Here is a 16,110-nt window from a genome sequence, read left to right on the forward strand (position 1 = left end):
GTGTGCCTGTATATGTATATATATGTATTTTTTTCCTGGCCAAACAGAATTATAGACCCAATGACTTCACTTGATTTACTTTACCAAGTACGTTTTGGTACTAGGAAGCTGTGCTCTTCTGTCACAGCTAAGACATGTGCAGGAGCACAGAATGTCTGCCAGGTGGAGACCACGGCACTGCTGAGAAATTACATGGATAGAAAAACACAGCAAATTGCTCAGGGTAAGAGTGAGTTTAGCTACACAATAAAAGATGAGAGAATTGAACTTTCACTCCTGTACCAGAATTAAAGAAGTAAAAAAATTATAGTGGAATGGGTAAATGAACCCTTGAATTTATTGTCTTTATCAAGACACTGATGCAGCTCTCTCCTGCTCCGTATAAACAACAAAATATATCACTGGTCTCCTGATGTTTTATTTATTTATTTATTTTTTCCTGGAGCCTTATTCACAAATAAGGTTCAGAACTTAGATTGCAGAGTTGCCCCTACAACAGTTACATGGGAACTAGCAAAAACAAATGAGGGCCTGGGATATTCAATTTACAAGCAAAACGTTAACAACTAAAAACCATGTCCAAAAGAAACTGCTCTGTGTATAAAGACTTAGTAGCAGTTTGAATAAGGGTTTCAGATAATCACTTTTTTATTGCTAATATATTGTTAGAACACCAGTTCACTGATCAGTTTTCATCTCTTTATCATAAAATGAGTCACTTTATTTGCACCATCATCACTTTTGCTCTGTGAAAACAGACACCTCTCTCTTGGTATCATATGCCATTGAAGGAAAAGCAAGGAAAAAGGACAGGTAAATCCAAAGATGGCACATTTAAATAAGCATTTTTGAGTCAGAGCTAGAAATCTGTCCATTTGCCTTTTGAAATGAGCAACATATCAGTAAACAAAATAGGCTGTCAGGCTTCAGATTCACAATGAAATTTTGACTAAAGAGTTACCAGGTTCTATTCCCCTGTTCTCCAAGTAAAGGGCTCAAAAGCTATCAGCTGCCCTTCTTGGGTTGTTAGACTAACCAAATCACAAATGAACTAGGATCAGGTCTGGTGAGTATTTGGACAAGGAGTCACATGAGAAAAAAATGGACTCTCAAGGAAGGAAGGTGTGTAATTCATTCTGTAGCACCTCATTTTATACCTCTCTGACTCAGAAATCAATTATTCTCTAGTCATCCCAGAGGTACTCTATAATTTATCGACAATCTTCATACTACATTTGTAATGACGTCCTGAACATCTGTAGTTACTGGAAATCCTACATTACCTGAGCAGCAATTATGTAGACTTCATGAGCGAATTCCAACTTGGAAAATCACATTTCCTTTCTGGCATTTCACAGGAAGATGCAATAGGATAAAAAATTTCCCTCCCGTAATTGGATACTTGCATGCTAGTTTTCATAAGAGAGTATTTTAATTGCAATCAAGAAAAGAGAAGAACTGATATTGACACACCCAACTACAGGATATTACATGCACAGGTATAAACAAAGACAGTCATGAAATGCCTGCTTCAGAAAGGAGAGAATAAACTGTTGCTAAAGGAGATCCAGAGATCCCATGAAGCCACCTTTCTCTATCTGAGCAACACCACAACCTGTGTGACTAATAGATAAGCTTCATCTCTTGGATTTCATTTGTGCTACCCTACAAGAGGTCTGGACAGCTTCAATTATTTTCAGCGTTCACTATTTATTTTTATTTTTTTCTCCTATATTCAGTGAGGAATAAATACAGAAATAAAATCATGAGCATGCATTGTATGGGAATGCTTTTCAGATCTGGAAAAGCATTACTGTGATTTTCTAGGGATCAAAGGATCAAATTGCTGGGGGTTCTAGGCAAACTAGAATTAAAATGAAATAAATTCCATTTCAGAAGTTCCATTCTAAAGCATGGGAGAATGGCTGATCTTTTACAGACAGCTTTGACAAGTTGTAATGAACGTGTGGCAGACACATTGAAGACGACGAGCTACCCGTACATGCACACATCCCTCTGGAAAAGTGCTCCGTGTCTATATCTAACAAAAGATGTTTAAGGCATCCTGTTATGAAAAGGCCCACAACTATACTGGTTTTGCTATTTTTTTTTTTTTTCATCAGCATGTGAAAAAAATTAATCTATTGAGAGATAGGTTTCAATTAAACATAGTAATAGACTGAATAACTGTTTTCTTTTAACTTGAAATACAATAAATCAGAGTACATAGACATCATTAATGATAATTTCATTTAGAATTCATCAATGGTAGATGCTGAAATCCTTTGCACACATTGTCCGTGGAATTTCATGAAGTTAGAGAATATCTACTTTACATAACATAAATAAATTTGTTGGGGAGGAGACGAAGATTAAACATGAAATTACAATACTGCAATTTAGTTCTTACGTGTGAATGTGATAGCTGATGCAAGCCAGCTGGGAGTTAACACACTGATTGAAAAACATCTGACAGAAATTTGGAAATCATAAGATTATGTAAAGCTGTGGTTTTCAAAAAGAGCCTGCATGGGTTTAAAATTCAGTGGGATCTAAGGCACCTTGTTCCCTTGGTTTTTTTTTGAAAGTCTGAGAAAAGGCTGTGCCCATGGTGGTGGACAAGGCACAACAACCAGCCCTGTGGGTCGCTAGCTGTTGGCAGAGCTGACATTCCAATTGTAAAGTACAGGTTTTAATTTCCTAATAAACCAGCTGGGAAAGAAGAAAGGACTTTCTTCATCTTGTTCATTCTGAGATCCTCTTTCCAACCCATGTTACTCATTATCATTGTGTTTACTGCAGTAGTGTCTAAGGGGAACAGGCACTCACTGCACTAGGTGCTGTACAAATGCCCAGTGGTATGTTGGCACAGAGGCAGCGATGGGCAGGGAGCGTAAGATTCCAACTCAGTGCATCATCAGAGGGACTCCTGGCTATGTCATGCTAATGAATCAACCCTCTGCCGCCTTGATGATCTTAAAAAAAAAAAAAAAAAAAAAAAAAAAGTAAAAGGAAAGGAACCACTGAAGACTGCAGAGAGAAAAAGGAAAAGGGGAAATTAGATCAGTTCTAAATAATTTCCCTACCTTATCTTGTTCTAAATGTGCTTTTATTAGAGCTGTTCTGTTTCATGACCTCAAATAGCTTGCATACTTAAATTTGTAATCATTCTTAGCTACTTATGTATGAACTAGCCTCCTAATCAGTTTCCTTCATGCCGGAAACACAGTTTTGTCAGTCATACCAGATATGCGAATACCTTTGTGGCACTAACCTCTTGCTCTGCCCTACATCATCAAACCTTTTGCATTAAAGGTTATTTTTTACCCACCTTTCACCTCACAGAGAGACCAAAAATGAATGCAAGCCTAAATGCACACTGACAGGTTTCATAAAGATTTAACATATATCCAGTGTCACACCAGGCCATGAAGTTTCTAATCGGGAAATTTGCCTAGAAAAGTGAGGGTGTTTCATTTTGGATTCCATCCCAAACTGCTATGGAAAGGTTCACTATTCGTACCTGAGAAGATATAACTGTCCATCCCCCAGGTAAAAGGAATCTTTTGATGACGTGTGATCAAATTTGAAGTTTGTGACAACTAATGCCAGTAATTGTTTTTGCAGTGCTGGGCAAGTATCTGAACAATGATAATCTTTTTAAACAATCTGACTTTCCACTTACTCTTCGAGGTAGAGGTAACCATTCTCCTGTGCCAGCCGTCTTGCATGCATGTGGGAATCCTTAGCTGTAGTGCCATATGATATAACCATGGCACCGTACTCACGGCACATTTTCACTCTGGCAGGGGAAGTGCTGGTTGACATGATGACAAACACTGGAATACGAAGCTCTGAGGCGTGGTAAGCAACAGCCATGGAAAAGTTACCATCTGAAGCCACTATCACCCCCTTTCTTTGCTGATCCTAAAAAACAGGATTGTTTATTGCACGTTATGTTGTGTCACAAACTTATCCCATATCATCCTTAATCAGTCTAATGGTCTGATTTTTTTCTGTTAGGACGCCTTCTTTACCTTTACTGTCTGATCATGTTATGGTATTATGATACTATAATATCAGTCCATGTATTCCCCGAATTCAATTCTTGTTCCACTGGAATTAGCTGCAAAGATTCAGCTGATCCCAGAAGAGTCAACATCTGGCTTTTCACAGCCGATATCTGTTCCCTCTTCCTTGCCAGTGGGAAATCGCTTCATATCAGGTTCCCCTTTAACAAAGTGATTTATTTATATTACTGCAAAAGTGCAGGAATAACCACAGTTTCTGGGTTTCTGCATCATGCCAATTATTATTGCTACAGAGATTCATTAGCCTCCTACAACAAAAGATAAGCAGGCTATTCATGCAATGGTACTGAAAGTCATGACAAAAATCAATCAGTGATCTTGATAGTTCTCATCACCCGTTGTAACTCGATTTCATCATCACTTCAAGTTTGGTGGTTTCAGCATGTCAGAACATATACACATACAAGCACTTCCATCTAAGCGTCACTTTTAAACAGTGAAGTTTACATTTAAAAGTTTTTTTTTTTTTTTTCTCCAAATATTTGAAGCATTTCACCAGTGGATTAGCCATGCACAAAGAAGAAAAATATTTTACATTCAGATATTTGCAGACCTATGTTATTCAGGGCAACAGATCAAAAGGCAAGAAATGCTCTGGTTCAATGGACACTGTAGTTAAAAACAATTCTGCTCGATTTCTGTGAAGCCAAACTGATTCTTTTTATTTTCACATACTGGCACTTTGTTATACCTGAGGCAATGATGTCAGAAGATAAAGTACACCTCGCTCCTTCACAGATCCTGTGTACTGGAGGAACTCTTTCTTTAGGTAGATATCCACTCCATACTGCTTGGATAGCCTGGAGTACTGGAATATAGAAACATTATTATGGCAAGAAACTGAAAATTAAGAAAAACCTTGCACACTCCATCAGCTCCCTGTTGAAGCAGACATATGACTGCTATGTGTGACCTCCAAAAAGGAAAATTACATATTCAGTTTCTTTGGAAACACATGAGAGTGTGCTGTTACCTACCAGACTCCTATGGTATATGGAAGTAATTTTCAAACTTGCAACGGTGAAACATGTACAGTATGGGATTATGAATTCTGAAAATAGCATTGGTTTTGTTCTTGATCAAATACAGATACAAAGATAAGTACTTTCACAAGAGGTGGATTAAAAGACAGCTTGACAACATATATGCAGTATATCTCTCAAAAAGTGTCATGCATGTTACATAACGTATATGATATAATCATAGAATCATAGAATATCCTGAGTTGGAAGGGACCCTTAAGGATCATCAAGTCCAACTCTTGACACCGCACAGGTCTACCCAAAAGTTCAGACCATGTGACTAAGTGCACAGTCCAATCTCTTCTTAAATTCAGACAGGCTCGGTGCAGTGACAACTTCCCTGGGGAGCCTGTTCCAGTGTGCAACCACCCTCTCTGTGAAGAACCCCCTCCTGATGTCAAGCCTAAATTTCCCCTGCCTCAGCTTAACCCCGTTCCCGCGGGTCCTGTCACTGGTGTTAATGGAGAAAAGGTCTCCTGCCTCTCGACACCCCCTTACGAGGAAGTTGTAGACTGTGATGAGGTCTCCTCTCAGCCTCCTCTTCTCCAGGCTGAACAGGCCCAGTGACCTCAGCCGTTCTTCGTACGTCTTCCCCTCCAGGCCTATCACCATCTTCGTAGCCCTCCTCTGGACACTCTCCAACAGTTTCATGTCCTTTTTATACTGTGGTGCCCAGAACTGCACACAGTACTCGAGGTGAGGCCGCACCAGCGCAGAGTAGAGCGGGACAATCACCTCCCTTGACCTACTAGCGATGCCGTGCTTGATGCACCCCAGGACACGGTTGGCCCTCCTGGCTGCCAGGGCACACTGCTGGCTCATATTCAACTTGCTGTCTACCATGACCCCCAGATCCCTCTCTTCTAGGCTGCTCTCCAGCGTCTCATCGCCCAGTCTGTACATGCAGCCAGGGTTTCCCCGTCCCAGGTGCAGGACCCGGCACTTGCTCTTATTGAACTTCATGTGGTTGGTGATCGCCCAGCTCTCCAACCTATCCAGATCTCTCTGCAAGGCCTTACCACCCTCATTCGAGTCCACGACTCCTCCAAGTTTGGTGTCATCAGCAAACTTGCTCAAAATACCTTCTATTCCTACATCCAGATCGTTTATAAAAATATTGAAAAGTACCGGCCCTAAAATGGAGCCTTGAGGGACCCCACTGGTGACCGCCCGCCAGCCTGACGCAGCCCCATTTACCATAACCCTTTGGGCCCTGCCCGTTAGCCAATTGCTCACCCATTGTATGATGTTTTTATTTAGCTGTATGGTGGACATTTTGTCCAGTAGGATCCTATGGGAGACCATGTCAAAAGCCTTGCTGAAGTCCAAAAAAATCACATCAGCTGGTTTCCCTTGGTCCACCATACGGGTGATCTTATCATAAAAGGAAATCAAGTTAGTTAGGCAGGACCTACCCTTCACAAACCCATGCTGGCTGGGACCAATGACTGCTTTGTCCCCCAGGTGCGCCTCAATAAGTTCAAGAACCATCTTCTCCATGATTTTACCAGGCACTGACGTGAGACTGACAGGCCTGTAATTGCAAGGGTCTTCTTTCTGACCCTTCTTGAAAATCGGCACAACATTTGCCAGCTTCCAGTCTACCGGGACCTCTCCAAATTCCCAGGATCGTTGAAAAATAATTGAGAGAGGTTCCGTGATGACATCCGCCAGCTCTTTCAGCACCCGGGGATGAATCCCATCCGGACCCATGGACTTGTAGGGATCGAGGTGGAGTAGCAAATCCCGCACACGTTCAATAATGTACCGGCAATATATTTGTCAGATTGTGGGACTTTCAAAGAGTTAAAAATTTCTATAAACTAAACATATCTGAAACGGATACTTGCTTTAAGGTATGCAATTAAATACTTCAGATGAATGTTTCCAGGCTTTTTAGTGGGTTTGGAAGCATATATTAACTTCCTCACCCATAGGTGGGGCCAGATTCTCTATTTTGCTTCTCCTGCAATAGGAGCTGTGCCACTTGCTGCTCCCTCTGGAAATCTGGCTGCAGAACTGAAAGAATGGAAAGTGCTTAGGAGACTAAGAGAGTAATGGTTTGTATCCTAAACAGCCTAAACTACGGGGAATGCCTAAACAAAACAGAAAAGTGCTGGACAGGAAATGCTGCCTTACCGGGTCTTCACATACCTCACTAGTTTTATCATATCAGTTTTTGTAGATCATCTTGGATTCTAGAGTGAATATTAAGAAACAAGATTTAAAAAATGAAACCTGTGATTTAGTAAAATTGCTAAGTTTCCTACATTTTAAGATATGCATCAGTTAGTCACAGAACTGGTGTACTTCAGATGTATCTTTTTTTTTTTTTTTTTAATTTTGATATTCACCATTTATGTTGTTATGTTTTGGGTTTATGTTATCCTTTTCTGCGTCCTTTAACTGAGGCTTATTTATGTAGCCTAAATACAATTACTTCTAACAAAGGAGGTGTCAGTGCTATTTTCAGCAGTACTGACCTGATGTATGACCTGGTAAGAGTCATTGAACCACCCTGTAACTTTTCCTTTTTGTCACCTTGGTCTTATCTAGGGACTACAGATGCTGTGTCTAAGGTACAACACACAACCCAGAGCATCATCCACTTGGCTTCCATAAAGCTAACACAACACAACCTTTTAAGTTCCTACACCAGCGACCAAATCGAGTGCCCAATTTGATGCTCAGTCCTTGCTTTCCTTAACCTACTACCTCTACAACCTCTATGATCATCAGACATCATGTCATGCCTCAGCTTCAGGCAAACTGCTGCATAAAGATCCCGAAGGATGCTTCACCCATGGTCTTAGCTGCAGATTGGGAATCACCCTGCAAAGTTTTTGTTTATTAATTAACTGAATAGTTTTTAGTCATACTTGCTTTTTTATTCAAAAAAAAAAAAAAAAAAAAAGTCCCTGAGGGTGGCTCTTACCTCCCACTGATGAGGATTTCATATAAAGGTTATCTATGTTTTTGACACAACTTTGTGCTTTTAATACCTTCCTTTTGAATCAGTGCGTGAAACAGATACTAATGACTTTTGCATGAAGATTACTCGGACTAGCAACAGCCATAGGCTATTTTAACACCAAAAAAAGAGGGGAGGTAGACTTTACACTACTCTGATCATCCTAAATACAGTTCATAAAAAGAGACTGAAGAAAGTTGGCCTGTTTAGCTTGGCACAGCAAATGCAGAGAGGGGATACAACTATGCTCCATAAATCTGCCAGCAACGCCCAAGAGAAAAGAGCTATTTAAGTTAAGGGGCAAAACTGTCTGAGAATAAATACAGTGAAATGGCCAAATGGAGCTTAACTAGTTGTGAGCAGGAACACTACCAGTTTATGAAAAGTTTCCTATTACACGGATGCCTGCAAGAGCAGAACATGGACTCTGTTCTCTGTGGCTCACCTTTTCCCACACTAGGATGTGTTGGTTTACTTTCAGAGCACGACCCACAGTTTGGGAGCTTGGGGAATGGGGCCTAGATACAGACTGCACTGTGAGCTGCAGGTCAGATCCATCTGAGCTGAGAGTGTGAATGAGATCCTGCAATAACCCACATGGCCAAGACTATCCTTATTCAGGGAACTCTGAGCCAAAAAAAAGCAACACGGCAAGTAATTACGGTATCTCTAGATCAGCAGGCAGCATCTGGGAACCAGCAGAACTGCTGTACATTGCAGACTCAAGCACTTTGCTCCAGGGAGCGGACACCAAGGTCCTTTACCTGTGCCAGAAAGGCCAGAAAGACAATCAGCAGCCAGTGACGCTGGCAGTGTGCCCATGGGGGTCAGTGACAAGGAGGCATTCCTCCAGAGAGAGATCTGGGGCTGCTCCCCTGAACCGCCACTTGCCAAAGACTTTCTCTTACCCACTACAGGGAAAAGAGGAGATTAGCCACAGAGGGCCTACAATCACCTTCCTGAAGAGTTCCCAACAGCAGAAATACACCATGAATTAAATAGCTAAGTCACTGCACTTCTATATGCTTTAACAAATGCTTTTACATATGCAATGAGAATGTCTCCATCATTTTCATACCTAGACCGATCAATAAGGGTGTGCATGTATCTCAATATCCTTGTTTTGCTCAAGAGGCATGTGGCAGAACCACCTGGTTACAGAACAGATTCAGCCTTGCCAGGTTTGCCAGGCTAAGAAGGAAAATCTGATCCTTCAAACTTCCCAGATGTGTGCTGGTTCCAAACCAGACCCTCTCATCTGACTGCTTTTCCAACAGTGGTAGCCAAGGGTCTCCAACTCAGATTCTTTGTAGCAAGTGTTTTTCAACAGGAGCATAATACCACAGTGCATTAAGTCTATGCCTAATGTGTTTTATCCTTTGTTTACAGGTCACTGCAATCTTTGAGGATTTAGGTTAATGTAAACAGGTAAGAAGAAAATGATTATTGACAGTTCACAATGACTAATACGAATGTGAGTCATTTTACACAGATCTATCTGCTGCAGATAATGCATATTCTTCTTTCATTTCTTACCAATTTTTGTGAGAGAGAGTGAGAAGGAGAGAGAGAATTCAAAGCCATAAGAATTCCCTACCATGCAGGGGGTTTTCTGAACACCGCTCTGGATTTTGAAAGCTGCTGCACTTATATCTTCAAATCGAATCAGCTTGTTGTGGCTTGGCTGGCTGGTCCTGGTGCTTGACTGAGGAATGAGGGAAAGGGCATCCCCAAGTAACTCCTCGTTACGGCTGACTACCTTCATTTCCCAGGTCTTCACATCCCCATTGAGGTAATCCTCTTCAACAAAATCTTTCAGTCTTTCAGGGTTGATAGAGGGTGGCCTCTGCCCAATGTGGCCATTTCTTACTGGCCCATCCTTACAACGGTGAAGATCACAAATTGCCGGGGCATCTTGTTTGTTGATTTTATTGTCATCCCTGAAAACAAATAAAATTATCTTGTTAGGAAGGCTTGGATGATTAAAGGCTTGGCATTTAGCATTTAAGTTGCTCATAAATCAGCTGCAAATCTCAGTTGCTCTTCACAAGCCTCAGATGAGCATACTAAATTATTAATGTCTTATTACCTATCTTGCAGGTAGATGGAAAGATACTGTAACACCGGCCAGCTTTTACAAACATCACGGGTAACCTTCCACATAGACAAACTGAGAAACTGCCATACCCAAGGAAACAGGAAAGATAAAATGCACGCTGTCTGGGCAGGCAAACATGCTTAAGTGCTTGGTCTCAGTTGGTGATGGTCCTACTTCAGCATTGCAGAAATTTTGAAACATGTGAAAACATGTTTGCTGTATGCAGTTCCAGGTTTTACAAAAAATCACTGCTATGGACCATTCCCTAACACTTAATGGCAATAACATGTGATTGCATCGCAAACAAGAGGTCTGCTTCTCTGCTCGTGCCTACTTGCCACACATACTCGTGTCAACTGCCTTGTGATGGGAAGAAAATTAAGAGACAACAACTGTATCTTACTGTGAGCGAAAAGACTAGGACTCCTGATCTGTGAGCTAACACTTCATAGATAAAAGCACCTCTAGAAAATAAAACACTGTGATGCCACACAAACCTCCTTCCTCAAGGAACCTTAGAGACAAAACCTTTTGCTACAAAACCTTGCACTAGTCCTACCTTAGGCTGTCTTACACTATTGTCCACAGTACTCAGGATTTCATAGAGGATAACATAGGATTTTGCAGCCTTGCTAACAAATAAAATCAACACTTCCAGAAATTATCAGAATTTGGTGAATTACAAGGAGGAATCAAAGCATTAAGCAGAAGACCAGAGATCTGGTCTGCAGCTACAACTACACAGATGGTATAAGTCTCTACACAAAGTACTCAGTATTAACATATTTAGAAGAAACAGTTTTCTAAAAATAAACATGTTAAATTATTATCAGAGATTTAAGCATCACCCTTGGAAAAAATGATTTACCAGTTTTGCAAAATAATTTGGATTTAAGCTATGCAGTTTTTCATCAGCAGGGCTGGTGGAAGCAAATACTATCCTAATTTTAGAGCAGTGATCACTGTAATGTGCATGGTAATCATTTCCAAAAATAATTTTAAAAATATTTAGAAACAGCTGCTTTTTGAGCAACAGCTTCACTTTTGACAGTGGCATCAATTTTCTTTGTGGTCCCATAAGCTACGCCAGCAGCTCTGTTTCCTATTATACTTCCAGTTGTCCCACTGAGGATCTCACATAACAATATAGGCAGCATAAGAGGTTTTATTGTTTAAATCTAGTACTATACTAAAAAAAAAGAAAAAAAAAAGAAAAAAAAAAGTTTTAGTGGCAACGTCTTCTCTCTCCAAAATTCCTGAGATCAAATGTGCACTTGCAGCCCAGAAAGCCATCCGTATCCTGGCCGCACCAAAGGCAGCGTGGGCAGCAGGGCGAGGAAGGGGCCTGTCCCCCTCTGCTCTGCTCTCGTGAGACCCCGCCTGGAGCCCTGCGTTCAGCTCTGGGCCCACAGCACAAGAAGGCCAGGGACCTGTTGGAGCGGATCCAGAGGGGGGCCACATAGACGATCAGAGGGCTGGAGCACCTCTCCTATGAAGACAGGATGAATAAGTTGGGATTGTTCAGCATGGAGAAGAGAAGGCTCCAGGCAGACCTTCCAGCGACCTTCCAGTGCCTAAAGGGGGCCTGCAGAAAAGCTGGGGAGGGACTCCTTGTCAGGGAGTGTAGTGATAGTTTATTGAGTAGATCTATTCAACACTTTTCTGCATTTCTGCTCCTTTGGGGTTAGAGGGTTGGAACATTTCCTAAGGATGTTCAACTTCCACTGTTAGTTCTCACGTGTATTAGTGATCTTAATGCAAATACGGGAATCAGATCAAACTGTCTCCCTGTGAAGTTGTTATGGCACGGCCCATGGCTCTGGGAACCAAACGGGACCATTGCATAAACAACAGCTATCATGACCTAAGAAGCCACAGCTCTGGTAGGAGTTCACACACACACACACACACACACACACATCCCCCAAACAAGCCAATCATTTTCTAAATCACAGTAGCCTGTGACCTCTCAGAAGAGAGGAGCATATGCATCTTATCTCTAATTACATAAAATGTTTAGCAGGCATTAGCAATGAATGATATTTCTTATACCGATTGTATATAGAAAGTGATATATATATATATATATATATATATATATATATATATGAATCAAAAATTTTGAATTTTTTTTTTTTTTTTTTTTTTTTTTTTTTTCAATGACTCGTATTTGAGACAGGAGATTAACTCCTATTTTTTCCTGGTTTCTTTTGTAATCAAAAAGTGTAAAAATAAATAAATAAAAATAAAACCAGGGAAATATGACTACAAAAACTCCACGAGTGATCCAGTAAAGTACAGAAAGTACAAATTCCAGGACAACACCCCACCAATCTAGTGCCATCAAATACTTTATCAGCAAATACAAAGACCATATTTGGATACTGATTTGGGGCCCTGCTCTGGGATTTCTTTTTTTTTTTTTTCCCCCCTCCCTTTTTTTCTTAGAACAAAGGAGGTTTTTGCATCATTGCTCTCATTGGCAATGAATATCTGTGAAGGTCCCTAATGGAGACAGCACCCTATAGCCATTGAAAAAAAAAAAAAAAAAAAAAAAAAAAATGGAATTAAAACATAAAAAGTGTGTAGTCTTCAAGCATGAGATGGGCTTAAAACATATCTGAAACATTAACATCTCTGCATTTAACATGGAAACTATCATCCATTTGCATCTGAAAGGTCAGCAGCCTCATTTCCAAAGGAATATCATGCTTTTGTATATGCTATTTTCTTTAGATGAATTTTTATTCTCCTTCTATGCATGTACTTTTCAGATACACCAGTGAATGACATTTTTCCCTATTGAACCCACCTGGGTGAACACATAAGCTTTCAAAATTACAAGATAAACAGTGGTTTTAGGTTTGATAATCCATCACAAACAGGCCACTAATAACCCTGCTGAGTTAGATGTGTTTCTCTCCTCAAAACACAGTTCATATGTTTTGCACAGACACCTCAGTGCACAGATGAATTGAATATGAATTTCTGTTACATGAACGGTCAGTGCAGGCAATGGGGCATGCAAAAGTTCACAAAACAAACGAACAAACAAGCAAAAACAAAGCAATGTGAGTTCCCATGCACAATTACAAAATAGGGCATCTTTTCTAGTGATCATGCCCACGAGACAAAAAGGTCGAGCCAATATAAATACAAACTTAGCGTTATAAAACATTGTCACTTTCAGATGAATTGTTCATTCCTTTTTTGGAGTTCAGTTAGGAAAGTTTTCATTAGCAAGTCTGATATTTCTAGTATAAAACAAATATCTAGCTGGCAAGTTTTGTTACATGTTATAAATCATGCCATTTTACCTTTGAAGTGATTAGTAAAAGCAAACATGGAAAAATAGTTTATAAACCTACTTTTTCAAGAACAGCTGCTCAGCATAGCTGCAAAACAAAAAAAAAAAAAAAAGAGAGAGAAGATCCGTATGCAGACATTCCATGAATAATTAAGGAACTGGAAGAAGTATCATATTTATCAACAGATAACTTAAAATATTTTTAAGTCTCAAAGCCAATACAAAGACAGTGTGTGTTGAAATGTACTCTTAGAATGATAAAAAACAATTCAGAATAAACTGTTCTGTTTCAAGACTCTTTCCTTGAATATACTGATATTTTTCAAGTCAAATATCAGTGGGGAAAACAAACTTGGAAAAGCAGCAATATTAATAAAACAATAATTTATTAAAACTAACAAAAATAATTATAGGAAAATAAAACAGTGATGGCACACGCTATACCTAAACACCACAACTGTTGTCTTTTTTACAGGGAGAAACAAATGCCTATGCAGTTATCCTGCAATAATGGGACACTTGTATGTCCCAGCCAGATGAAGCTCATGCTGATTGGCTTCCTCAGGTTCCTTGTGGAAACAGATTTAATAGATTAAACTGATAAAGTGGATCTCTTCAGCTTCCGGAACTGAAGGAGCAAAAAAATTTAAGAAGTCACAGGTAACAGTGAACAGAAAATGATCAGTCACTGTTTCTCCAAGCATTAATTTTAGGAGGACATCCTATGAAATTAGATAGAAAATTTAAAAGAAAAACTTTTCTTACAGAAAATAATTAGCTCACAGAACTCATTCCCATGGGACGCTATGAAGGACAATCATACAAATGGGTTCCTGAAAATGCTGCACAGCTCTGCGGAGTTAGGTCTAACAGTGACCATTACATACATCATTCAAACAAGCAATCTGTGATTCAGGAAGACCCTAAGCACTTGCTTGGCAGACTCCACAAGAGAATATGAGAGAAAGCATTTTTCTTGCATAGCTTATATTTTTCTCCAAGCTCCTGTTACTGGCCACCACTACAGAAAAGACACAGAGGTGGTTGTCCCTTTGCTCTGACTCAGTGTTCCTACAGCGTTTCGATTTGTTGACGTACTTAGAGCCAGCATTGGGTGTGTTTGGCAAAATAAGCCCTAACAACTCATTTTGAGGCAGAAAAAAGGCTGAAAACTCTGCATTTCTTTGTCATTTCCACAGCAGTTTTTATCATCTTCATTCAAAATTATACACACTCACCTTGAGGAGGGCCTGACAGTAAAGTAGAAGTTCTGTATTGTACTTTAGCACCCTTAAAGCTCTATGCCATGATGAGAAATTCAAACCTCAATACATCACTTGGACTGATCAGTGGCATAGTGCAAACCAGTGGCTAGTGGTAAGCCTGAATACGACTTCAAATCATCCCAGTGAATTAGTATTGGCCTATAATTAACAGCACATGCACATACATGCATACATATGCATGGATTTTTGTTTCATTCTTTTTTTTTTTTTTTTTTTTTTTTTTTTTTTGGTGGGGGAAGGCATTTCCCAAGCACATACCCACATGCTGCCATCATCTTCAAGCTCTCTGAACATCAACTTGTAGCTCACTGAGCAGTAGGCACTGGTGAGATAAAGTTTTAGACGTACTTGTCACCTGCTTTGTGAATAAATGGACTCAGATCTTATGCCTGGAAGTTGGGAATACTTCTTACAAGAAAAACAGACCCCCCTTTGAAGTCATTTTTGCCTCATTCACGGGTGTTGAGCAGAGATGGGTCATGGACTGGTGGGGGAGAAGCAGCCTGCTGCAGGTACCAGGCAGTCTGCTTGGCTTCTGACAGAGAGATGCAACGGTGACTGGTACCTCCTCTCAAAGGAGTGAGAAAGAAGTAATCCCAGGAGAGGACAGAGAGAGCCCTTTCTCTCATCCACATCTCTCTTTTATCCAGAATCTCCCCAGCTCCATTAATCCTTCTTATGCCACATCCCCAGCCTCTTTCTCCTCTGCTCCTTCCAGATGCTGGAGCATTCCACACCCTTCTGAAACCTTCCTGACTTATCGCAATCCTTTATCCCAATAGCTCCTAAACCTTCCTGTTCCAACCCACCTCATTTTGGCTATGTAAATCCCTGTGAGCTCTCCTGTGTTTCCAAAATCCTCACTGACTGCTTTCGTTTTGCTTTTCCCCAAGCACACCCAAACACTGCAATAGCAGTGATTCTTACAAGTGTCTCAGCAGCTTGTGCAAGTTGGTCTTTATGAAAGAGAAATGATGGAAAAATGAAGGCTTGCTTTAGATACCGAATCCCATGCACAGGTTCCTAAATCACACAGGAATCACTAATATCCTTCCCTAAACAGAAATACAAGTCAGTAAATATTAGCTTACCTTTGGTAAGAATGAATCGATAGAATGTGGGGCACAGACAGTGATTTGCCTAAGACTCACACAGGAAGTTCATAGCAGGGCTACTTATTAGACTGTCTTAAAGATGAAGAGATCATGGCTTAGTTAGCAGCCTGTATGACACGAGTGCTAGAGGATGTAAGCACCTGTGACCATCTATGACAGACAGGTACAAAATAACCAAGCCTTGGGACCGACCCCACAGCAGGCATTTGTAACTCTACTC

At 40.4% G+C, this 16,110-nt stretch overlaps 1 protein-coding gene across 4 annotated transcripts in view; it reads right to left on the bottom strand.

Moving 5' to 3' along the window:
- LOC118169259 (L-threonine ammonia-lyase-like) overlaps positions 1-16,110 on the bottom strand; it is a 39,970-nt gene that overhangs the window by 15,033 nt on the left and 8,827 nt on the right. For 3 of the 4 annotated variants that reach the window (XM_035330404.1, XM_035330403.1, XM_035330405.1), the window contains exons 2-5: positions 13,551-13,577; positions 9,682-10,024; positions 4,783-4,899; positions 3,686-3,927 (exon numbers count right to left, since the gene is read on the bottom strand). In XM_035330404.1, coding sequence (XP_035186295.1) covers positions 3,686-3,927; positions 4,783-4,899; positions 9,682-10,024; positions 13,551-13,577 — 729 coding nt within the window. The remainder of the gene's footprint in view (positions 1-3,685; positions 3,928-4,782; positions 4,900-9,681; positions 10,025-13,550; positions 13,578-16,110) is intronic. The other variant, XM_035330406.1, reaches the window with a different exon arrangement.

Source organism: Oxyura jamaicensis, chromosome 6, assembly GCF_011077185.1.
Source record: "Oxyura jamaicensis isolate SHBP4307 breed ruddy duck chromosome 6, BPBGC_Ojam_1.0, whole genome shotgun sequence".
NCBI lineage: Eukaryota > Metazoa > Chordata > Aves > Anseriformes > Anatidae > Oxyura > Oxyura jamaicensis.